The 25,679-nt window shown below is 45.1% G+C and overlaps 2 protein-coding genes across 2 annotated transcripts in view; one reads left to right on the forward strand and one right to left on the reverse strand.

The window, feature by feature from the left end:
* The window catches only part of LOC307115611 (P2X purinoceptor 5-like), a gene marked incomplete at its 5' end in the record, with an annotated part of 92,012 nt that overhangs the window by 26,213 nt on the left and 40,120 nt on the right, over nucleotides 1-25,679 (reverse strand). Inside the window, 13 exons of the mRNA XM_079798885.1 lie at nucleotides 1,988-2,075; nucleotides 3,048-3,158; nucleotides 7,200-7,295; nucleotides 8,925-9,020; nucleotides 9,325-9,381; nucleotides 12,748-12,855; nucleotides 12,937-13,000; nucleotides 13,517-13,594; nucleotides 14,482-14,561; nucleotides 15,077-15,175; nucleotides 16,851-16,983; nucleotides 20,450-20,520; nucleotides 24,360-24,488. Coding sequence (XP_079655011.1) covers nucleotides 1,988-2,075; nucleotides 3,048-3,158; nucleotides 7,200-7,295; nucleotides 8,925-9,020; nucleotides 9,325-9,381; nucleotides 12,748-12,855; nucleotides 12,937-13,000; nucleotides 13,517-13,594; nucleotides 14,482-14,561; nucleotides 15,077-15,175; nucleotides 16,851-16,983; nucleotides 20,450-20,520; nucleotides 24,360-24,488 — 1,210 coding nt within the window. The remainder of the gene's footprint in view (nucleotides 1-1,987; nucleotides 2,076-3,047; nucleotides 3,159-7,199; nucleotides 7,296-8,924; nucleotides 9,021-9,324; nucleotides 9,382-12,747; nucleotides 12,856-12,936; nucleotides 13,001-13,516; nucleotides 13,595-14,481; nucleotides 14,562-15,076; nucleotides 15,176-16,850; nucleotides 16,984-20,449; nucleotides 20,521-24,359; nucleotides 24,489-25,679) is intronic.
* Nucleotides 9,590-22,325, forward strand: HASPIN (histone H3 associated protein kinase). Its single transcript, XM_079798888.1, has 2 exons — nucleotides 9,590-11,894; nucleotides 21,480-22,325. The coding sequence occupies exons 1-2, from the start codon at nucleotides 9,598-9,600 to the stop codon at nucleotides 21,487-21,489; spliced, it is 2,307 nt and encodes a 768-aa protein (XP_079655014.1). The 5' UTR covers nucleotides 9,590-9,597; the 3' UTR covers nucleotides 21,490-22,325.

Raw genomic sequence — 25,679 nt, forward strand, 5'->3', positions numbered from 1 at the left:
GGGAGAGGAAAGGGGAACTTTTCATTGTTTAGATACCTTTGTGCTGTTTTGAATTTATTACTGGCATAATAAAAAAAAATTTGCTCCTTCAATCGTGGTACTGATACAGGAAGAAAGAGATCCATGAAACAAAACTTAATTTCCAGACTTCATATATGAACGTATATAGGAATTTCATAAATGATAATAGCAGAATCTCAAATTATCAGTGAGCATTTTCAATAAATGATAAAGACAACTTGTTAATCATTTGGAAATAACAGATTCAAGGCTGTCAGAAACCACTCTAGGTATTTCAAGCAGAAAGAGATTTAACACAGAGAGCTAAGTTTCAAGTTTGTTGAAAGGGCTGGAAAATATAGTGTCACCCAGTCAAGGACTGCAGGAAGCCACCACCACGGGAGCCCACGCTGTCATGCTGCTGCTCAGACGCCTGTGCTCATCTGCTGTTGCCACTGCTCACAGAGCCAGGAGAAAGGCTCCTTCCATCTGCCCACCTCCCAGTGGGTTCTCGCTGGGAAAACCTGAACTAGAAACCCACTGCCAGGGAGTTCAGATGTTTATTTATTTATTTTTTAAACACATTTTATTGATTTTTTACAAGGAGGAAGGTAGAGGGATAGAGAGCCAGAAACATCTGTGAGAGAGAGACATCGATCAGCTGCCTCCTGCACACTCCCTACTGGGTATGTGCCTGCAACCAAGGCACCTGCCCTTGACTGGAATCGAACTTGGGACCCTTGAGTCCGCAGGCCGACGCTCTATCCACTGAGCCAAACCAATTAGGGCAGAGAATTCAGATGTTTAAAGCCTTCTAGGCCCTGTGATTCCGGGAGAACGTGGATAAGCAGAGGAAGTGGTTAGGTACGTCAGTAAGTGGTGCTGTGAAATCACTTATGCTTCTGGGAAAAACACACACTCGGGTTAAATCCTCAATTCACACCTTATATACTCATAAATGTCAGAAAAAAATTAAAATTTAAAAGGAATAATGAAAGCATCTCAATTAGACAAAGAAGACTGGGGGGTCATACGAATTACTTTCTACATTATATACTTCTGCACTGTTTACATTTTTGCAATAATTTTATAATCCATGAAAATTATTATAATCCATGTTTTTAGGAGTGGAAAGATGTGGTGAAGCTTTAACAGCCATAAACATAAAATAAGATACTATGAGCAAGGCTACCAATAACTAGGGCCTAATCTCTGTGCCCCGCACCCTCTCCCAGGCCAGGTTCCATCCCCTGTGGACCAGTGCTCTCTTCTGGCGACAGTATTTACCAAGGAATGAAGTCTCTCTGAGCAACTCACTAAGCAGGAAGCCAGGTAAAGGATTGGCAGTGTTAGTAAATAGACATGTTCATGCATACAATAAAAATGAAGCTACAGAATAAAATCCTGGTCTTGTCTTCTCCTCACCTCCCTAGTGCCTGTTTTGATGACTTTTGTTTTTATACTTTTTACATTTGTTCTGAGGGCTTTTTTGTGGCCTATTTGAGATAACAGGCAAGAGCTGAGAATCTTGAAATACCAGACTAGGAACCAATTTCAACACTGTCCCTGCAGGATGAACTTCATAGCACACTATTTTGGAGACATCAACAGTAATGGTGAGAAAAACGCATTCTTAAAAAAAAAAGAAAAAGAAAAATGCATTCTTAGACAAAGTTGAGAAATGCTGTATAATCTCTTGGGAGGAAAAAAAGAATTACAAATTATATTATATGTGTATGTTAAAGGCGCTTCTGTCAAGAAAACAGTTTAATACCATTTAGTACAAAATCTTTCCCAAGTTTATTTTTTGCACATGCAGAGATACTTTTGGGACGATGTGTTATTGAAAAACAATATTCTATTGACAATTTATCAGATTTTGCCCTGCATCCTCCTAAAAGAGTAGGTCATCAGTACGACGCCAAGTCTCTAGGAGCTGAGGACTGGCTGACATTCTCTCCCAGTGGACGAGGAGGCTGGTCCTCACCTTCTGTGAGCAGATTCTCTGATTTCAGCTGCGCCTTCCTTATGCTCTCCAAGTTCAGTTGTCGGTATTTTCTTTTAAAAAAGCCACACTAAAACAAAGGGAAGGGGAGTCCAATTTCAGTCTGAAGATACCCATCTGTCTTAGAAAACCATTTACCTGGTTGTTGCCTAAAGAGCCCTTACACTCCTTGGCTTCTCAGGCTCCCTCTGAATCTCTCCCAGTTAACACAGTCTTCCAAGACCGGTCCTAAATGCTGCCTTCCCACAGCCTTCCTGGTGCTCATTCCCGTCAGAAGTGATTTTTGACCTTTCTCTGAAACCACAGAGCTCTTTAACCTTTTTAACTTTTAATTGTGCAAAGTATTACAGTTTGGGTTTACTGGATCTCATTTATGTAAAAGTACTCAGCTCACTATGCTGAGGCTAGATGATCACGCCCGGTGTCCTACAGCAAGAAACTCACAATCTAGTAGAGAGAGAAATAATTGACACACAGTGCCACTTCTGGATTTCCAGCAGGGAGCTCACAGGAAAAGCATACACCTCAGCTCAAAGGACTCTGGAGTCCCTGGGCTGGGTTTTAAGGGAAGAGTGTGAGGAAGGTGAAAACGTAGGGAAGAGCCTGGGGGTGGGGGGATAGCTTGACTGACAGCACAAAGACACAATCCTATTTAGTTCAATTCTGGAGAAAAAAAACAAGACTTAGGGTGAGCGGGTAGAAGCTAAGGAGAATCTTGAACAGCAAAAAAAGTTTGAATATTAAAAGAGGGGAAGGGAAAAAAAAATAAAATAAAATAAAAAAATAAAAGAGGGGAAGGGAAGGAAAGGATTTAAACAGGGAACAACAACCAAATCTGTTTCAGGAAAATCTCTCTTTACTCCAATACTTCAATTAGAGTTTTATTTTTTTCAGACAGAACCTGTCTTACTCATTTGCCTACACAGATGTGTGGCTGAAGAAGGTAAAGTGGCCACACAGCCAGGCACCTAAGTCAGGGGCTGGCTGTCCCAGAAAGTACTGTGCCCAACCCCAGGGCCTGTATAAACACGATAGAACTGACCTTGAATAGCACCACTATAATCACTATCAAAACCAGAAAGCCAGCGACACTGCTTCCGATGATGAGAGGCAAAGGAAGGTACTCCTCCTCTTTCAGGAAGATGACAGTGATCTAGAACAAGACAAAGATGTGTCAGGTAAAGCAAATGGGGAAAAAAGTGCCACACATTATTTTAAGGAGCAAAATATGAGTAGAAGCTTACAGTGCTGGGATAGAAAACCTGAACTACGCCTAGCCAGTTGGCTCAGTGGATAGAGTGATGACCTGCAGACCGAAGGGTCCCAGGTTCAATTCTGGTCAAGGGTACATACCTTAGTTGCAAGCTTCTCCCCAGCCTGGGCCCTGGTTGGGGCTCATGTAGGAGGCAACCAATCAATGTGTTTCTCTCACATGGGTATTTCTCTTTGTCTTTCCCTCTCTCTTCCACTCTCTCTAAAAATCAATGGGAAAAATATCCTTGAATGAGGATAAAAAAAAAAAAAGGAAAGAAAACCTGAACTATAACTGCTGGAGGCTCAGTGTGGACAACTCTGAGAGTTAAAAACGCCAGGAAACCCAGTCATTAGGGGGCCCCCCACTACATTGAGATTTACCTCCAGGAGCTTGACCAGGTTCCCACAGTAAATACTGGAGAAAAATCTCTTGGCTTCCCAACAGGAAATACACCATTTTGAAATACACCGGAGCACTCTGATCTTTTTTTAAGCAACATTACTCATGTTTGATAATTTATTGATTTTGAAGGAGAGGGGGGGAGAGAGAAGCATCAATGTGAGAGCAGAGTATCGGCTCACTAACAGACTGAGACCTACTTATAGGATGATATACACTTACCTTCCCCCCATACCTTACCACATTACTAAAGGCCTGTTTATAGCAGTTCCTAAAGGCAAACAACACAATTTGAAGAGACAGAGCGAGCATGAGAACTAGACATAGCAAGGATGTTAGAATTATCAGACGGAGAATTTAAGACAACTATGATCAATATGCTAAGGGCTCTAATGGATAAAGCAGACAGCACGTAAGAACAAAGATAAAGAACAGACAGGCAATGTAAGTGGAAAGATGGAAATCCCAAGAACCAAAAAGAAATGCTCAAGATAAAACACTGTAACAAAAATGAAGAGTGCCTTTGATGGCTCATTTGTAGACAGAACTTGGCTAAGCAAAGATCTCTGAGCTAGATAATCAATGCAATCCTCAAAAAGCAAACAGAACAAAAACTGAAGAGAAAAAAAGAGCGCAGTAACATGATCTAATGACCAAAATAGTTTATAGCAACTATTTTGATTTGTAATACAGAAATAGAGCTAAGTCTGTCAGGAGACTGTGACCTTCTGTTAAGGATTCTCTGACGGTTTAACAGAGGGTCCCACAGGATTGAGGTCTTCAGGTTTTAAAGACTGACAGAAAATTAAGATTCTACATCCAGCTATGCCATTACACATCCTTGATCCCCAAGCTTCACCTTCAAAATGATGACTTTTTGTAAATGATCTTCCAGCTATGCTCTGACAGCTCTTTTTGAGCTTCCACAAATCCCTAAAGTCTGATAACACACTTTCCCCCACCCGAAATATATGACAAACTCTGCTCCTCACCAGACTACAGTATATGTTACTTTGAGACGGGAAAATAAATGCAAAACAGCATCCATGTGTACAACCTGTAGAGCTCTTCCTATAGAAGCGATCCCCAGCATTGTCGTCTCAACTTCAGAGTCTAAGCTGTCTTTTCACTAACAGGACTCGGCTGGGAGCTTAGGGGATGTGCTTCCCAAGTGAGACCCAGATATGGACGTTCCAAGTTGTGGCCAGCGTACACACACATCATGGTGCCAGGACTTAAGTGGGGCCCAAGGACCATCCAAACTTCTCTGCCTGGCCCCAGCCAGGTAGCTCAGTTGTTTGGAGCAACACCCCATGCACTGAAAAGGTGCGGGTTCCATTCTTGGTAAGGGCACCTATGGAGGCAACAGATTGATGTTTCTCTCTCTCTTTCTCCCTATAAAATATTTTTTTTAAAAAAACCATATAAAACAGACAGACAAACGGGGGAAAAAACAAAACAAAACACCTCTGCTTGTCCAAAACAGTGAGCTCCTTTCACACAAATGTTTAAGCACCAAGGTCAGCAATGCTTCGGAGAGAAATTCTGTCTGGGGTAGAAGGCTGGACAAATTTATCTTTGAGGCCTCTTCTAATTGAGCTAGATGGTGGTTACTCCCTAGGGTTGACCCTCCAGGCACTATTTACGTAGCTGACCTTAAAAGGATTAGGTTCTAGGCCGTGACAGCTAGGAGGGAGCAAAGCAACAGAGAGGGAGGAAGAACAGGAAGGCAGCCTGTTTTTTCTTCTATGGAAGCAAGGGGGCGGGGGGCAGGGGGAGGGAGGACAAGGAAAGTGATGAAAGGAAGCCCCAAGGTGACAGTGGTTTACCAGATCAGAACTGAGTAGAAGAAACATTCCTATTTCTCAAAGTCTCTTCCCTTTCCCCTCTCCCAAACCCACAGGTTTCCAAGGTGCCCCAGGGCTGCCCGGTGGAGGTGAAGGGAGAAGCAGGACATCACTGCTTGTAGCAAACATTGATGGGGGCCTCCTCCACAGCCATTCTCTCCTTTTAGTTTTATTTCAAGTATTTTATTGATTTTTTTTACAGAGAGGAAGGGAGAGGGATAGAGAGTTAGAAACATCGATGAGAGAGAAATATCAATGAGGTGCCTCCTGCAAACCCCCTACTGGGGATGTGCCCACAACCAAGATACATGCCCTTGACCAAAATTGAACCTGGGACCCTTCAGTCCACAGGTCGATGCTCTATCCACTGAGCCAAATCAATTAGGGCCATTCTCTCCTTTTAGATTTTGTTCAGAAACCATGACTGGTCCAAGCTAATCAAGCAAAGCCTGGTTGCCCCCTTTGCCAATGAGACAAAGGAGCCAGACCATTGACCCTGGTCTGCCTCCCTTACTAGATAAACAGCAGATCCTTTTATGGTATATAAGCAGGAGTCTTCCCTTACCCACAGCTGATATGCACTTGGATATACTGCTATTTATACTCACAGATTCACTGTAAGTCAGGTGCTTATTGTCAGGAACTACTTAATACTTTGCTTAGGGTATCAAATTTAAAGAAAAAATTATAAGAAATCTATACTGTAGAATAAAAATATCAGTAAGAGGAGGAAGTACCTAAATAAATTATTTAAGAATGTGCATATCAGAAACTGTTAACAAAAACTCCCTTTGGGAAGAGGAAGTTGGTGTTGGGAAGAGGGGAAGTAAAGGAACCATCATTTTTCATTTGGTATCTTTCTATAAGGCTTGGATCTTCTTCTAAGCATTATTGGATTTTCTAAAAATCTGGACAGTGGGATAATGGGGCACTTCTCTTTCTTCCATATCATTTTCTCTATTAGAAATGCCTAAAAATAAAGGAAAATGTTATTCCTGACAGTCTAGAGAGCTGTTCCTTTCTCCTCCTCCTCCAGAAAGAAAATCAGAGGATCCAATATTTAGCAATCCAGTCTCACTCTCTTAACATTCCTTCTAATAATGCATCATGCCTAACTAAAGAGCTCACAGATGGAGCATCTCGAAAGCCAGCAGCACATCTAGGTGAGTGTCAACAAGAATGACAACTCAGGGGAGCACACACAGCATCTGGCCCATAGATCACAGACATCCGTTTGACCTGTAGTCAGACTTCAGCAAAACCAACCCCAGGAGTTCCAGTGCTTAGTCTAAGTCTTATCAAAGAAGTATGCACTCTGAGTGTTGTAACTGGTTAAGATTATAATTAAACTCTGATACTACACATGAGAGAGTTCATGCATACAAACAATAATTTCTCACTTTGGGAAAAATATTTTAAATACCTTTTCAAATCAAAGCATATGTAGCTTTTGGTTCCAGCTTAGTTATTTCAGTTTAGACTTCCTCAGCTTAAGCCTCTTATTTAATTGCCTCATTTCACAGATGGAAAAATTGAGGCAGAAGCTGACTAGCTCCAGGTCACAGAGGCAGCTGGTGGCAGAGTCAAGATCAGAGGTGTAAGACTGAAAACAGGAACAGGGCCACGGCAGTACTGTACAGGGGCTCTAAGGCTGAGCACAGTTCTAGGACACCGCCCCGAAGACAGGGATTACCTTAGTTCTGTGGTTCTCTGCATTCAGACCCTCATACAGAGACTTGTTGAAAGAAATTTCACCAAGGATCTGCAGTTCAGTTGCATCTCTTAGGAACTGTAAGGGGAGAGGGGGGAGGAAACATGTTTTTAGACATGGACTGTTTCTGTACAGTATTCACCATCCTTCCTTTATTTGCGTTCCATCCTATGTATTCCTTAGCTTAATGAGCTCAGCAACCACAAAGTTACCCAAGCAAAAAACCTGTGGTTATTCTCAACTTTTCTCTCTACCTCATGTCACACCTTCACCCACCCCACCCAAGTCAGTTTTCTTGACCATTTTTCCTTTTTTTGGTTAATCCTCACCGAAAGTATTTTTCCCATTGATTTTTAGAGAGAGGAAGGGAGTGAAGGAGGTGGGGTAGGGAAACAGGGGAAGGAAGGGGGAGGAGAGAAACATTAATGTGAGAGAGACTGGGGCTCAAGATTGAACCTGCAACCCAGGTATATGCCCTTGACCAGGAATCGAACCTGCCACCTTTTGGTACATGGGCTGATGCTCTATGCACTGAGCCACACTGGCCAGGGCCATTTTTCTTTTTTGAGCCTCTCTTGCACCTGTCCCTTTTCCTCCATTCCCATAGCTATTTCTTCAGTTCAGATCTCATCAGTCATCTGGATCACTGCAAGACGTTCAACTGGGCTGTAGTTCCCACTTTTGAATGAGTAATCAAGGAAGGCCTCTCCAAGGTTACATGTGAGCTAAATACAAGAAACCACACATATGAAGATCTGGGAGAAGAACACTGTCATGGAGAAGGAAGAGCAAGTACAAAGGGCCTGTGGCCAGAACAATATGGAACAATATGGAGGAACAGAAAGGACAGAACAGCTGGAGTATAAGAAGTTGGGCCGAGGAGAGTACTAGGAGATGAAGTCGAAGAAGAAATCAGAGACCAGATCATGCAGGGCCTTACAGACTACTGAAAAGGTACGAATTTTAGGATAAATGTATTAAAAAGCATAATGTTTGTTTCTAAAAGGTAGTTGTTGCCCTAGCCAGTTTGGCTCAGTGGATAGAGCGTGTCGGCCTGTGGACCCAAGAGTCCTGGTTTCAATTCTGGTCAAGGGCACATACCTCGGTTGCAGGCCCCTCGCTGGCCAAGGCCCTGGTCAGGGTGCATGCAGGAGGTAACCAATCGATGTGTTTCTCTCACATCGATACTTCTCTGTCTTTCCCTCTCTCTCCCACTCTCTCTAAAAATCAATGAAAAAATATCCTAGGGTGGGGATTAACAAAAAATTAAAAAATAAATAAATAAATAAAAGGTAGCTGTGTGAGGAATGTTCAGAGAGGGCATGGCAAGAGCAGAGGCAAGAAGAGCAGACAGAAGGTTGCAGCAACAGTCTGGGCAAAAGAGGGCAGCCTGATCGACAGAGTAGCAGTGGCCAAGCAGAGAAGTGAATGGATTTAGAATATATTTTGCAGGTGGAATAAGAGAGTTTGCCGTGGGAATAGATATGCGCAAGTAAGAAAGGGAGGCGTCCCACGAAATTCCTAGAAAGTAACGGGAGTGGTGAGTTACCCTGAGGAACTGGGTCAGGAACAGGTTGGGGCAGAAGGTGGGTCAGGAGACATGTGATATGTGAGATGCCCGTTTCCAGCTATGGATCTTTCTAGGGGAGCCAGATGCCCGTGAGCTGCAGGAGAATCAAATCTGGAGCATTTCGCAGTCTCGAGTACCTGCTTAGCCTGACTCACGGAGAGCTCCGCTGCGACCGTCACATTTTCTCTCTCCGAAGTGATGGCACAGCTCACCGAATGCCACTCCTCCACGGGCTGGGAAAGGAAAGGCTGGTTAGCGCCATCCCTCTGCGTACGGAAAAGCTGCTGCGGTAACTCTCAGCACACAGGGCACCTGGAGGTCCCAGGACAGATGTGAGCAGTTTCCTCGCTCACCTTGGCGGAAGCCTAGCCGCAGCCTTGGCACACAAGACCCGGTGAAGAGACCAAGGAGGGCGCTGGGGCCGCCCTGCACGGGCTTTCGGGGGGGAAACGCCGGAAACGTTGTATCCGGGCCCTTCAGGTCACCCGCTCCAGACCCCCCCTCCTTCCCTTGGCCGTTCGGGACCGCCGCGCTCACCTGAACCGCCTCGCTCCCACAGAAGCGCTCCAGACGCTGGGTGCACACGGTGGAAGCCTGAAACGAGAGCCATCCCCGCGACGAATGAGGACGCGAAACCGCCGTCGTCCAGCACCCTCCGCCCAAACCCGCGAGCCCGTCGTGATACGCATGCGCGCAGGAGGGCGCTAGGACCCGACGTGCCGGCCGGCCGGTGGGCGTGTCTACGTCGACGTCAGCGTCCTCCAGATGTCTCGCGATGTTTGCATTTGAACAGGTTGGCGGGTGAGCGCTATGGCGGAGCCAGTCCCGCGACCCCGGAACCGGCTCTTACGAACGTATGGGGCTGCGGGCGGCGGAGGGCCGCGGTGGCGGTCGGGCCGGGCAGGCGCGCAGTGGTTCGCGCCTCAAGATACAAAGCGTGTCTTCAGCAGCACCAGCAGCAGCAACGCCAGTAGTGACGAGCCCTCGCCCTCGGTCGCCTCCGACGATTCTGATGACCCCGACTTCTGCAGCGAGGTGGGTCTGCGGCGGAGGCGAGCTGGCGGGCGGATCTCCAAGGCCCGGCCGAGCCTGATCATGACTCCAAGACGCCTGAGGCTGCGAGCGCGGCCGCCGCGGAAGTGCAGCACCCCCTGCAGCCCACTCGGTCCGCCGCCCTTCCCCAGCAGCACCCCGGGCCGCCTCAGCGGGGACCTCAGTGTGTGCAGCCAGCCCAGCGACGGCGGCCAGCTGGGCACCAGTGCCTCCTTATTCAGCTCCCCAGCCTCTCCAGGCCCCGGTCCTGGGTCCCCAGCGCCAGGAGACAGTGTCATAGGTACCGGCCCCTCTACCTCTCTGGATCAAGCACCTGGTTCCTGCTCCCAGGAGGCAGCAACAGGAGGAAGCAGGTTCACCAGATTGGCCCACCAAGCGCGTTCAAGCCTCACGTCGGCTCTGTTTAGCCTTATGGACTCAGGAAACCCGGAGGATTCTGAGTTTGGGACAGGTGGGAAGAACATGAGGGAGTCCTGCTGTGAAAGGGAACTGATGGGGAAGAGGCTGGAGAGCCCAGGTTTATCAAGCATGCGAAAGAAGAGGGCCACAGACAAGGACTCTTGTCAAGAGACTGGGACTCAAGGGGCTGTCCAGACAGAATATGAGGAGGCCAGTGGTTGCGAGAGCTGTAAAGGACCTGGGAAAACCAACAGGCCTGAGAAAACTGGGCCAAACCAGAAAAGGAAACATCAGGAGGCAGTAGAAACCTCTCTCCTCCATTACGACCAGTTTAAGAAGGGCCAAAGGATGGGAAAAGATTCATTCCTTACCCAGGATCTGACTCAATTCCAGAATGACTGCTCTTGGACCAAAGCCAGGGCTTCCTTCAGTTTCCATAAGAAAAAGATCGTGACTGCTGTGTCAGACGTGTGCAACAACGCCACTACCAGTTCCCCCTCAGGGTCCTTCATATCAGAATATTCAAACTCTCCTGTCCTGAACAAAACAAGCAGTGCTCCATCACCTTGGCACTCCTCTTCCATGTATTTGCTAACCCCCTTAAAGACACTACATGTCGCAGACCAAAAGGCATCTGATGCTGAAAAGGTTTATAGGGAATGCAACCAGGAGGGTCCTATCCCCTTTAGCTCTTGCCTTTCCATGGAAAGACTGGAATGCTGTGAGAAGGTTGGGGAAGGAGTGTTTGGGGAAGTGTTTCAAACAATTGATAATTGTACACCAGTAGCCCTAAAAATCATTGCTATTGAAGGACCGGATTTAGTCAATGGTGCCCATCAGAAAACATTTGAGGAAATCCTTCCAGAGATCATCATCTCCAAAGAGTTGAGCCTCCTGTCTGATGCTGTATGCCACCGCACAGAAGGCTTTATTGGGCTGAACTCGGTGCACTGTGTTCGTGGACCTTACCCTCCCTTGCTCCTCAAAGCCTGGGATCACTATAACTCAACCAGAGGGTCTGCAAATGACCGGCCTGACTTTTTCGACAAAGACCAGCTCTTCATTATACTTGAATTTGAATTTGGAGGAACTGACTTAGAGCAAAGGAGAAAGACGTTGTCCTCCATAGCTACTGCAAAGAGCATTCTACACCAGATCACCGCATCCCTTGCCGTTGCAGAGGCATCGCTGCACTTTGAGCACCGAGACTTACACTGGGGGAATGTGCTCTTAAAGAAAACCAGCCTCAAGGAAGTCCACTACACCCTCAGCGGGAAGACAGGTACTATCCCCACCTGTGGGCTGCAAGTCAACATCATTGACTACACCCTGTCACGCTTGGAGCGGGATGGGGTCGTGGTTTTCTGTGACATTTCCAGGGATGAGGACCTTTTTACAGGTGAAGGTGACTACCAGTTTGAGATCTACAGGCTAATGAAGAAGGAGAACAACAACTGCTGGGGTGAATACCACCCTTACAGTAATGTGCTCTGGCTACATTACCTCACAGATAAGATTCTGAAAGAAATGGTCTTCAAGAGGAAATGTAACACCCCTGCCTTGAAGCAAATAAAGAAAAACATCATACATTTCCATCAGACAATGCTGAACTTCAGCTCTGCCACTGACCTGCTCTGCCAACACAGTCTATTTAAGTAAGTCAAAGGTGCCTTACCGCCCCAAAGTGGGAGAGACCACTAGCCTTGAAAGTCCCCCGTGTTGTTTTCGATCTCTCTCCCCAGGGAAGGGTGAAATTCCTATTCTAACCAGCTTTTCAAACAAGAGTTTTGTTTCCAAGTGGGAACTGAAATGTTTGTGGAAATCTTTAAACAACAAACATTCTTTAAAAATAAACTACACATGAGAACAAGTGTTTACAACTTTTAAGCCCTCTTTCTGTCAGCCGAGTCTATTCTGTAGGTTTCCATATTTTCATTTTTGAGCCTTGACACTTTATGTAGCCTAAGGGGAAAAAATTTCAGGAAAAAGTAATTCAGCCCAAGGTCTCAGCTGTCATACTAATCAGAGCCTATAGGTATTGGCAGGCTGGCTTTGGGAACCATACTACAGCTCAGGAATCAACCGAGAGCAAAGAGGCTGTAGCAAAGCAGAGACCAAGACAGATTGAAGGGAGAAAGAAAAGGAAGATGGTAGACAGTTTATAGGGAGACATGCAAGAAACGCCATATATCTATCAAGCTCATTTGCCAGTCACAGAGAAGTAAAATTTAACAATTTTCAACAGGAAAATAAATGTCTCCATGGCTACTAAAAAAGTTTTGAGTTTTTGCTTGTTATCAAGGGAAGTAAACAAACATTGCTTTAAGAGGTGGGTGGTTGATATTCCTTCTGAACATGACTTTGATAATTTACTACTAATGTGTTCTCAGGTTAACTAATCTTGTTTTTACTCTTTTTCTAGAACTCTAGTTTTTATACCTTTGAGAATCTATAGTCACTCTGAAAAGAGTTGCAATCGTGATAGAGTCAAGAACCGCCTCTAAGTACCTGAGTCTTTGTCAGGTTCTTCACTCTTATAAGCCGGAGCCCTTGTAATTTAATTGGAACACAGATTTGCAGCTGGAATTCGGCTCCAAAGAAATTTTCCCCATGGATCTGCAAAGTAAAGAGTAGGAAGTCAGAGTTGGTGTTGCTTTGCCACTTGTAGCTTTGCAATAATAAATGCTAAGCACTTACATTGAAGGAGAATTCTTTGTGGTCAGAAAGCCCCTGGCTTGTGTTCATGTACATCACTGCTGGTCTGCAATTGAGAGGACACGTGTTAGGCCTCAAGGCCCCCTTGTTTTAAGTGAACCTGAATGCTACTAGTTGGGTACACTAGGACAGAGGGCACCAGATCCTTAAGAGGGATCAAAGCTAAATATCAAAGTGTAAATTGGTGGTAGGGCAGTTGGGAGCAGGCAGAATATTTGAATAGTATATATTTGGGCTGCTGCTTTACCTAATTATCATTCTTCAGAGTGGCCTGCCTTTTCTCCTTCCTTCCTTTTCAATCCCATAGCCCCTCTCTTCTTCCCTTCTTAGCATCATGTCAGGACCCTTTTGTAGCAAGACCAGCTGACATTACTACTTTGATTACTACCATGGGTTTCTAGAAACCAACTGTTAGTGTCCCAGAGATTGATGGGAGCCTGGGTTTTAAGCAGCCTCCTCTCAAAGGAAGGCAGTACCCCTATCCAGCCTGCCCACCAATTCCACCCACAAGAGAGAATGCTCAAAACTGTCCCCCAGGTGTTGGCCCCTTGGAGGTCCTTACTTGGGAAGAACTGCAATGAAGGCATGCTTGAAGTGAAGTCTGTGGGTCTCTCTGACCAAAGAGCTTCTTTCCTCGGCACTAAGAAATAAGAGTGTCAGTGCACAGCACACCTGCTTTGTACATATGGCTGCTTCTATACCTTCGCTTCCCAAGGTTATCAGGGGTCAGATAAGAAAAGACTCTTGGAAATAAGCAGAGTGCAGAAGAGTTGCTAGAAGTCCAGACTTGGAGAAACATTGATTTAGAAGGGTTTCTCAACCTCAACAATATTGACATTTTGGGTGAGATAATCCGTTGTGAGAGGCTGTCCTGTATATTGTAAGATGTTTAGCAGCATCCCTGGTCTCTACCCACTAGATGCCAGTAGGACCCCCCAAGTCGTGTACATCAAAAATATCTTCACGTAGCCTGGCCGGCATGGCTCAATGGTTGAGCATCGACCTATGAGCCAGGACCTCACAGTTCAATTCCTGGTGAGGGCACATGCCCGGGTTGCTGCGGGCTCGATCCCCAGTGTGGGGCGTGCAGGAGGCAGCCAATCAATGAGTCTCTCAGCACTGATGTTTCTATCTCTCCCTCTTCCTTCTTCTCTGAAATAAATAAAAATATATTTTAAAAATATATATCTTCAGGTATTGCCCCTGAGGGGCAGACTCACCCTTATTTGAGAACCCTTTCCCAACACTGTATCCCATCCTACCCCCAAACATAGAGGTTTTGCAGGCAAAAGCTTCCCCAAAATTAAATGAACCGGAATTAGAACTCCAGTCCAAGGCTCATTTTACCAGACTATACCATAGTTTTACTTTGTGTGTCAGTGAAAGAATGTTTTAAATATATTTGCTAACCATGGGGACACAGGTGCCTTCTCTGGGCTAACTGAAGTTCCCTTCTTCTCGGCACATGGGAGGGAGGTTTCTTCCAGGGCCGTAGCCTGGGTCTGCTGTGTCACAAGCACTACTTACTTTGTGATTGTCACAGTGATGTCAGCTGTCCTGTTTGGAAAGGCACTCTCCTCTAGCTGCCAAACTACTGAAAAGTTTGCCTATTTTGAAAAAAAAAAAAAAAGAGAGAGTAAAAAAAGTCACTTCATTCTTCTCTATACCACTCACAATTCAAACTACTTCCTACTAACGAGACAGACCTGGGAAATAATTTATATTGCTCACATTTTTGTATCATAGCAGGCTTCCACATTTGATATTCCATGTAACCTTCTTATTCCCCTTTACAACTGAGCAAACATTCCTGAGATTCTCACAGCACAAAGATCCTCAGTGGCACATCAGGGACTCAGCTCAGGACTAATAACTTTGGGTCTGATGACCCTTCCATACTACCTGCTATTTCACTCTGTAGTGAGCCAACAATTTGTCTGGCTGTATTCCCCCACCCACCTCTCCCTACTTTCAGAGCGGACTTGGCAATTCTAAGCACAGCTATGGATTGACGGTACAGTGAAGGGAAGCATGGGACCACAACTGAGATTCCAATGAGACTGGAAAGTAGAAGTTACCAACTCTAGGGTAGTGAAACAAGTCAGCCAATCAAAACACTCACAGATGCCCTCCTGAGTATGGGGTGACCAATCTTGCACTTCATGACCAGGATAGAAGCAGCTGGCTTAGGGTCATCACACTGAATATTTGGGGAAGGAGGCTGTTAACACAGAAAAGACTGTTGTTAAAAGGCAAAAAAGAAGAGCAGTTTTCTCACCAATTTAGCATCATTTGCTCTTTTTTTTCACATTCAAGACACCTTGCCCAGAGCTGAGGACACAAATCAGACTTGGTCCCTATCTTCCTCACAAGCTGGGCAGGAGGGATCAGTGGTAGATGGTTGAGGAATTTAAATACAAGGCCTAAGGAGTGGTACAGAGAACAGCAGTAGAGAAAGATGAATTTCTCTGTACCTCTGTGAGAGAGGTACAGAGAACAGCAGTAGAGAAAGATGAATTTCAACTTGGACGAATGAAAGTCTTCATAGGGAAGGAGACATTTGAATTGGGCCTTGGGTCAATGCAAATTTCACATACTGAGATGGACTAGAAGGCTAGCATGAGCCCAGCACCACCATGCTGCCCTTTTCAATCCTGGTTCCTCATCTGGACCACTGAATACAGAGAATGATTTGAGCAACTACTTTTTTTTTTTTTAACTACTATTTTCTTAATTCTCCCAAGGAGGGTGCATCACCAGTTCCATTCTGGATGCTTAGGAGATCATTTCATTCTTTCCATATAATGGATGCTGTCCTAGCCCGACTAGCCTAAGACCTTCAGGGACAGACCATAGTCTGACAAAGCCAGGTTTATTGGTTCATTACAGAGTAAAACTTCACTGGTGTGTCTTACCAAACAAAGGAAAAGACAGTTACTGAAGGACTCCGGGGAAGGGTGGTGTTGAGGTGAGATGTAAATGAGGCAGTGTTTTGATAGGTTAAAAATCAGGGCTGTGTAAAAGGGTCCCTCAACATCAGGTCTGCACTGCGGAGTGGTCCCAGGGACCCATGTCCTTGGGAACTGTTCAGATGGATGTGAAATGCTTTATGTGCAGCTCTGTACCTCAGAAGGACATAGACTGCTTCTCTTTGTCAAAGCGACTTAGATTCTCCAGCCAAGGTTGAGATGGTTTCATAATTACAGATACAACTTCAAACAGCAAAGTTTCTGATTTCCAAAGACTTTAGAGAACACAATTACTCAATGTTTGTAGCTGCAGGGTGTCCTTGGCAAAAATACCATTTCCTAGTATCTTGCAGCTGGCTTCCTGTCTGCAATCCCAGGCTGATGAATGGCAGGGCAGACTTTACATTTTAGTCCCAACTAACTTATTAGAGATTATTTCTCTCTCAGAACCTGGGTTAGGGAAGGCTGCAGGCAGGGAGGAGTGATTACAGCAAAATGGCACCATTGAAGGTTTGTGAGACAGAGAATGGCATGACTGGATCCCATGGCATGTAGTTGGATGGAGGGGCTTCATCCAGTTAATTTATTTTTTAAATATATTTTTATTGATTTCAGAGAGGAAGGGAGAGGGAGAGAGAGATAGAAACATCAATGATGAGAGAGAATCATTGATCCACTGCCTCCTGCACACCCCCTACAGGGGATCAAGCCCACAACCTGGGCATGTGCCCTGACCAAGAATCCAACCATGACCTCCTGATTCATAGGTTGACACTCAACCACTGAGCCACTCCCGTTAATTTAAATCATTTATTGAATGGACCAAGATGAGGCTGGAGGCAGTTTGGAGGTTGCCATAAAAAAAGAGAGTGTGCAGGGAGGAAAAGCCATGAATGGCATGTTTCCCAAAACTGCTGTCATAGTTACCTTTTGTATCCTCTTAAACTGTAAGTTTCTGGGGTAAGTCAAAGCCATGTTTGTCATGTAGGAATCTTCCCCAGAGTTAGTTAGGCTGATGTTCATTGTCAGCTCCTTTGTGACACCCACCACCAATTCCGTCCTGCACAGGGTAGCAAATAGATAAGCGTTACCAGTTTATTATTCTGTAAAAACCTCGATGCAATGCAATAGCACATTCAACTAACTTCTTAGATAAATTGCCTAAAGGATACACTTAGCCTAGATTTTCTTCCCCTTAACATAAGCAAACACCTGGACCTCCACACCCACTTCAGTTGCTGTGCGAGATAATAATAATGGCTATCATTTATTTAGTCTTTTCCATGTGCCAGGGTCTGTGCTAAATGCTTCACGTGCTCAATTTATCCTCATAATAACCCTATGAAATAGGATGGTTATTCTTCATCTTATAGAGAAGGAAACAGAAGCCAAAAGAGGCTCACTAATTTGCCTGAGGTCTAGCAACCTCAAAAAGGAATTGGGAGAATTGGATCTAAATCCTCTTTCTGTTACCAATTCTCTGTGACCGTAGGCAAGGCACTCCCTTACAAAATTCCATCCATTTCACATCTATTTATGGAGTAGCTTTCCTGTGCCGGATACCCTACTCAACACTACAGTAACAGTGGTGTGTGAGACAGGCACCATCCCTGCCCCTTTCCTGGCCTTAGCTTTCCCTCCCACACAATCATTCAGCCCCTTCTAATTCAAAGGCTATGGCTTAAACCAGGAGTCTGCTCAGCCTGGTGAAGAGAAGACGTGGGGCTTTGTGGGAGCTTCCTTCAGTCTGCTGAGGTGCATTGGGGCCCTACGTGGAGAACAACTACCAGTAATTGAAATCTGCAGGAAAATGTGTCACTGGTACAAAGAAAACTTTCTAGCCGTCTGACATAGTCAAAGACGGAATATGTAGCTCTGGGAAGAAACCATGTGCTTTGTTGTGTTGTTTTTATCACAGCTGAAAAGCGGACATTGATTGGAGGGAGAGAGGGGTCAGAGCCAGCCTGCTGTGGGGATCCATCTGAGGGATGGCACATGTCTGAAATAAGACAGTAGTGGTTGGGATGGAGGGAAGGGATAGAAACCAGAGATGGCAAGGCTGTACTTGCAGGCAGAGCACAGGGAGAGAGGACTCAAGGATGAGTCCCAAGGTTACAGCCTGGATGACTGATGAGGGAGAGACCACAGGAGGAAGGGCAGAGGAAGTCGACAGAGAGTTAAGTCTGGGACATGATGAGAGGTGTTTATCGGATAACAAGGTAGCGATGTTGAAATGTCAGTTGGATGCACTGTTCCAGAACCCAGGAAAGCGATCTGAGAGTTGTCAGAATATTTTAACAGGGACAGTTTCAGAGGCCCTGAATGCAAACACGGATATGTGCACACGTGATTTTCTAGGGAGAAGAGTCTGTAGTTTTCCTTAGATTCTTTGGGAGATCTATGTCCATAAGGTCAAAAACCACTGAAGTGTTTGGATGATAAAGATTAGGCTTAACAATAATCTTGAAGAAAAAAAAGAGACTGCTTGCTATATATGTACACTAGGGGGTGATGTAGGGCCAGCTGTGTGTGCTATGTTCTAGTTCACACAGATTGGCTAAGAGGGCAGTGCTTGGTTCCATTAATTCCCTGTTGGAAGCAGTTGTGTTTGCTTGTTAGGCTGGATTCCAAAGCACTCAAAAGTCTTGAATTGGATCCTTATCGATTGAGATGGGCAGCGCTAAGCCATCCACATCTGAAACACAAGTCTTGCAAACGTTTAGAAGCACTGGCCATCGGTACCATGTTATACACGCAGCACTGGTAGCCGGGAGGGCATTTAAGACACCATACGTCCCAAACCAAACTTGTGATCTCTTCCTGCCTTCCAAAGTCATTCTTTCAAAGGCTTCCCCAGTTCAGTTCTTGGCATCACTGCTGTCCTAGAACTTTGCGGTCATGGAAGTGGTTATCGCTGTGCTGTGCAGTATCACTAGCCATATGTGGGTATTGCGCACCTGAAATGTGCACAGTACAACTGAGGGGCTAAAATTTTAATTTTATTTAATTAAAATTAAAATTGGACGGCACAGTTCTAGATGCTCAGGCTGAAGCCTTGAAAGATTCCTTAGACCCCTCTCTTTCCCTCACTCCCCACCTCCAATCTGTCATCAAATCCTATGGGCTTTAACTTCAGAACATAACCACCTTCATTGCTACCACCCTGGCCCAAGGCACCATCCCTTCTCACCTGAGTTATTGTAAGAGCTCCCTGCAAGCTCCCTGCTTCCACCTTTGCTCCTACAGTCTGTTCTCAACACAGCAGCAAGAATGACCCGGTGAAAAATAAAAGATCATCCATTCCTCTGGCTTTCCAGCTCCCAGTAACAGCCCCATGGAAGGCCTGTGCAGCCCCGGGTGACCGTCCCTGCCCACACATTGCCTGTCCCTCCTCATGCTACTGCCACCACACTGCTGTCCTGGCTGTTCCTCCCACCTCCAGGCGTGCTCCCATCCAGGGCATTTGCACTTGCTCTTCCTTCCAATACCCACATAGTTCATTCCTCGATCTCCGGTGTGTACCAAAATGCCTCCTCAGCGAGCCCTTTCCTGACCACTCCGTTTAAAACTGCCACCCCACCTCCACCCGTACTCCCTCTCACCTTCCCTGCCTTATCTTCATAGTAAACTTGACAACATAATATTTACTTATTTGTTATCTTCTCCCCCTAAAAGCAGCAGGAAGGCAGGGCTCTTTGTCTGTGTTGCTCGCTGCTGTATCTGCAGCACCTGGAGTGCTTGGCACAGAGTAGACGCTCCATAAACATTTACTGAATTAAGTAATTTGATTAAGAGGTGAGTCAGGGAAGAGGTTGCCTCTGACACTGGCTTATGAAAATAGCATTGCCCAGGATGTCAGAGACCTGGGTTCAAGTCTACCAGATGACCCCTGTGACCCCATGCAGGCTCCCAACTACTGAGTCTGTTCTCTAATCTATAAAATGGGAAAGCAGATCTCTGTGTTGCCTCCCTTATGGGATGGCTGGGGAAGCAAGTCTATCTAATAAAGAGGGAATATGCTAATTGACTGTCACACCCTCAAAGATGGCGGTGCCCACAGCCACAAGATGGCGGCACTCTGCGCGCCTGCCTTTGGAGTCCCCCGGTCATCTCAGCCCCCAGCCTCCTATGGCCAGCCCGAGGCGCAGGCAAGCCTTGGATGTTGGCTGCCCAGCCGCCCAGGTCCGCCCAAGGCTCAGATAACTAGGGCCGGCCGAGGCTTGCACTGCTGGCAGTGGCAGCAGCAGAGGTGTGATGGGGCGTCGCCTTCCCCTGATCACTGGGTCACCTCCCACCCCTGAGGACTCCCGGACTGTGAGAGGGGGCAGGCCGGGCTGAGGGACCCCCCCCCCATCCAGTGCCTGAATTTTCATGCACCAGGCCTCTAGTGAGATAATAAATGCAAAGCCCTTTGTGGGCCATGAGGGGAAGGAGAGGGAATGAGCAACTGATCCTGATGAGAGGTTGGTTCAGGTAAGTCAGGAGGAAGTTGACTACAGAAACTGTGATGACTGGATTCGACTCACTGAGAGGTGGTGGCCAGCTGTAACTCAGCAACACAAAACAGCTTATTCTTGCAGGCCTTCTCGTAGGGCAGCTGTAACGAGACAGGGGCAGGATTAGCCCAGGGACCCCGCCATCCCTAGAAGCCTTGCCTTGTGATCTCCTTAGGACATGCTGGACAGGCTGGGTTGTGTCCACATGGCTGTGACTGTGACATTTCTTGATCTGGCAGGGGTAGGAGGAACAGTTGGGTAACAGATGGCAAGTGACAGTCTGTCAGGTAGGGGGTGTGTTTGGTCCTACAACACAGGTATACCATGAGTCAGGCCTCTGGCCAAGGTAGAAAATGGGGTGACCTTCATGGAATGGTGGGAGGGCCTGTCACATTTCTATCACCAGAATTAAGCACCAACACTCACAACTCACTGTGTACTTTGAAATTTTGGGGAGGAAAACCTATATGAAGAAGAGTTTTCTTAGTCCTTTCAAGTAGAGGTAGGAACAGCAGGGGCACAAATGGAAGACACCTAATCAATTATTGTCAAGATCCAAAAAACAAACAAACAATTATTGTCAAAATCCAGTCCTGCACACCCTCTGAATCCGTGGGTAGTCTTTGAGGGTTAAATATTCCCCTTGCAATCGTGCCTACACTAAACCAAACTAATTCAGAGAGTCACAGTGGGTCCACAGGCCCAGTCAAAGTTGAAAAGCCCTAGTTCAGATTGAAAAATCAAAGTTTCTAAAGAATCTGGGTGTTTTTGTTTGTTTGTTTTATTGATTTCAGAGATGAAGGGAGAGGGAAAGAGAGCTAGAAACATCAATAATGAGAGAGAATCATTGGTTAGCTGCCTCCTACAGGCAGGCCCCCCACTGGGGATGGAGCCTGCAACTGGGCATGTGCCATTGACCGGAATCTAATCCGGGTCCCTTCAATCCGTAGGCCGACGCTCTATCCATTGAGCCAAACCAGCTAGGGGTGGGTTCTTTTTTTATTATGAAGGAAACACAGCCAGCTTCTTAACTGGGAAATCTCTGCATTTATGTCCCCAGCAGCCAGTGACCGCATCAGCAGCTTACGCAAGGACTCTGCCCAGGGCCTGAAGCAGGAATGGAGCCCAGAGCTAGAAAGGAAGCCTCCTACTTCCTGGAGACTGGAGATGCAATTTGCAGAAGTCAGAACTTGACACTCCGACTGGGTCAATAGTTTGGGGCAAAGTTTTTTGGATTTTCTTTAGTTTTGTTTTTAATATAGACAAGTAGCCTGCTCTCTTTCACCCAAACCCAGTGAGAGCGAGCAAGGTTAAACTATAAGCTCCTAGCTAGAACTCATTTTCTGGAAACATCTGTGTACTTAAACTAATACCAAATCACGCCTCCTCGTCCATTTTACCAGTGGAATAAAAAATGTCTTTGCCAAACCATCAAAGTAATAATTGATTCAGGTAAGAATCATGAGTGGATGTTAAACAGGATACATTCATAATCTCCAAGCATCGCCTATAAGATACTTATTCATGACCAGGGGAAATAGCACCAGTCATGGGACAAAGCAGTGTGCCCCTGATATGACACCTCGAAGGACCAACTTCACTTCTGTGATATTCTTGCCCAAAACACACAATCTAATCTAATCTTGAGGAACATTGGACAAATTCAAGTTGAGAAACATTCTACAAAATAACTGGCCTGTATCCTTCAAAAATGTTGAAGTCATTAAACAAAGACTGAGAAACTGCTCCAAATTAAAGGAGACCAAAGATAAGTGATGACAAAATGCAATACATGATGCTGGACTGGCAAAAAAAGTTTTTTCTTTTGCAATAAAAGATGTTAATAGGACAACTGATGAAATTTAAATAAATTAGGTAATAGTATTTTATTATTTCCTGATTTTGATCATTGCACTGAGGTTTTGTAAGAGAATGTCCTTGTTTTTAGGAAATATATACTGAATACTGGAGAGTAAGGCATCAAATCTATAACTTACTCTCAAATGGTTCAGAAATATAAATGTGTGTATATGTGTGTAATTTGTATATATGTATATGTACTGTCTACATGTATCGAGAAAGAATGCTAAAGCAATGTGAATAATAAGACGTACAAATGTTAACATTTTGGAAATCTGGATAAAGAATGCATGGAGAGCCCGGCCAGCATGGCTCAGAGGTTGAGCATCAACTTATGAACCGGGAGGTCATGGTTCGATTCCTGGTCAGGGCACATGCCTGGGTTGCAGGCTTGATACTCAGTGTGGGGCATGCAGGAGGCAGCTGATCAATGATTCTCTCTCATCATTGATGTTTCTATCTCTCTCCCTATCCCTCCCTCTCTGAAATCTATAAAAAATATATTTTTTAAAAAAAGAATGGATGGGGATTATTTTGGAGTGTGCTTATAACTTTATAGTAAACCAACTATTTCAAAATAAAGGTTTTTTTAAAACAATATATATAATTAGTGATCATCTGCTTATTGACAAAACTTTATTACATTAATTCTAATCTTTTTTTCATCTAACTTGCTGTCAATACCAATTTTTTAAAAATTCTTTAGCCTGGTCGGCGTGGCTCAGTGGTTGAGCATCAACCTATGAACCAGGAGGTCACGGTTTGATTCCAGGTCAGGACACACTGGGGCCTGCAGAAGGCAGCCAATCAATGATTCTCTCCCATCATTGATGTTTCTATCTCTCTCTCCCTCTCACTTCCTCTCTGAAACCAATAAAAATACATTAAAAATTGTTAATTATTTACAAAATAAATATACTATTATAAATTTAAAATAAAGTCTCTTGCCTAAAAAATTAAGATGTCAGTCTTTGTTCATACTAGTAGAGGAACCTGATTCCCTCTCTTCCTGGGCAGATGAGCAGTGAAAACAGTCACCCTAATTGTGTTGCTCTCTTATTTCTATTTACTGTTTGTTTTGTTTTGTGTTTTGAGAGAGAGAGAGAGAGAGACATTGATTTGTTGTTCCTCTTATTTATGTATTCATTGGTTGGTTCTTGAATATGCCCTGACCAGGGATCGAACCTGTAACCTTGGACTATCATAATGACTCTCTAACCAACTCAGCTACCCAGGCAGGGCCCTATTTACTATTTGTGATTAATACATTAGGTATTGACCAAAACTGGAGCTAAAAGCTTATATAATTTAATTAACAGAGCATTTGGGTAAAAAATATTGGACACTCGGGACTGTCCTATGATTACCTGGAAATATGTTACTGAGCTTTTCTGTGCCCGCATGAACTACTCTTGGCTTTTTAGTTTAAATTTTGGAGACAACTCATCCCAACTGACTGTAATTATTACTCTTTAAGGCTCAAGTTGTCACTTCTTTGATCTTGCTGATTTAAACCCCATAACACACACTAAATGTAGACAGATAGAATATTCCAGATCCTGGATACAAGCAAAATCACCTTAGGTATCATAGAGTCAGGAAGTATGACTGTTTGCTTTCCCCCTCTGACTTCCCTTAGTAATGAGAAAAGTTTCTTGTGACACTACCTGCCCATTAGGGGGCAAGTTTGGTGGGCCAGACATTCAGCCCGAAGGCCCTGAGCAGGCCCTGGGTAGACAGCTGTGCCAAAGGGCATCCTCTCTGCCAGCAGGGCAGGGTGGCTCCAGTCCAGTCCCCACATGGGACCCCCACCGCACGGTCATCAGACACCCTTGCCAAGTCAGACAATGTTCAAATGCTTCATTAAATATGTAGCAAGCATTCTGTGAACATAAAGGAACTAGCTTTGGGTGGTAGTTTGGAGACGTGGTTACCCACCAGTGAGGCCCCTTTGTGCAGTAAGGGGCCCAAATGCTGTCTGAAGACCCTCCCACTTCTAACATTCTTTGAAGTTAGGGGAGCAGGTACTTTGGGGGGATGGTTCCCTGGAGGGTCTGGTCCTAGCTGTGGGTAGAGTCACCTGGAAGATGGCGGAGGGCTCACTGTAGATGTCCAGGACAGGGTGGGAATGGCTCCTCTGGTCCTTGGAGTTCTGGAGTTGGTAGCTGACATTGACACTGATGTTGGAGAAGCAGTCCTCTTCACAGAGCTGCAGTCACCAGGGAGGCGGAGGTGCAGTTGGATGTGGGGCAGAAGATGACAAGGAGAACACATTTAACTTCGGTGTAAGTCATGAAATAAACATGAAAGTGGTGAGCCAGAGGTCCTAAGCCTCTTCCAAACAAGCCAGGCTGAAGGGAAGCTGTCATTTAACCAAGCTGCCAGAAGCATTGGGAAAATCCCTGGATCTGCTCTCAAATCTCATAACTCCTTATGGTTTCCACCCCAATCCTAAGGGGTCTGCCTATCATGAGTTAAAAACTGACGACTTTGCCCAGCCTGTGTGGCTCAGTGGTTGAACATCGACCTATGAACCAGGGGGTGGCGGTTCAATTTCTGGTCAGGGCACATGCTCAGGGCTTGATCCCCGGTGGGAGGTGTGCAGGAGGCAACCAATCAATGATTCTCTCTCATCATGGATGTTTCTATCTCTCCCTCTCCCTTCTCTGAAATCAATAAAAATATAGTTTAAGAAAACAATATATTCTTTAAAAACCTGATGATTTTATTTAGAGAGCAAATGGGAGGTACTGAGGGACGACACATGGTCACATCTGTGTTTACAAAACAGCATGACGGACATATTAGAGGGGAAAAACAAAATGCCATACTTCTCTCTGAGTGAGTCACGGAAGAAGCTTCGAGCCAGGAGAGTAGGTGAGCATGACTCCCGGTGGGAAGAGTAGTTATGCTTTTATTTAAAGAAGCCACAGACTCACTGTGAACTCTCTATTAACCCTATTAACAACTGGAACAGATGTGGGGACAGATGTGTGGTTAGAAGCATAATTTATGAGGTTGTTGGAATAAATGATCCTTATAGGTCCAAAGTTCTAGGGCCTGTCAGGCCCTGAGTCCTGACAAATACATTTTCTGTGTGTGTTTGTAGACACCTTTGTCAGGTGTAAACCTTCATAAATGATAACTTTTGTCTTTCTATTCCTATCTCTCATTCAGTTTTTCTGATAATGATTTGAAGGACCCTCAGCCCCACTCTTAGGTCAGTTGACAGGGGAAAGGAATAAACAGCAATTAGAACATTTCGCTTTCTGTTCAGATGCTAGGAAGCTCAGAGATATAGTTAGTGTTCCAATTAATTTGGATTTCTAATATAATTAACTTCCTCACCCATACCATTATGTGGTTCCTGGTCTTTTATTATTTTTTAATATATATATTT

This window comes from Cnephaeus nilssonii, assembly GCF_951640355.1.
Source record: "Cnephaeus nilssonii genome assembly, chromosome: 19".
In the NCBI taxonomy this organism is placed as follows: Eukaryota; Metazoa; Chordata; class Mammalia; order Chiroptera; family Vespertilionidae; genus Cnephaeus; species Cnephaeus nilssonii.

What these genes read in the sequence shown, in the direction of transcription:
- HASPIN (XM_079798888.1), top strand. Translation starts at nt 9,598, where the DNA reads ATGGCGGAGCCAGTCCCGCGACCCCGGAACCGGCTCTTACGAACGTAT.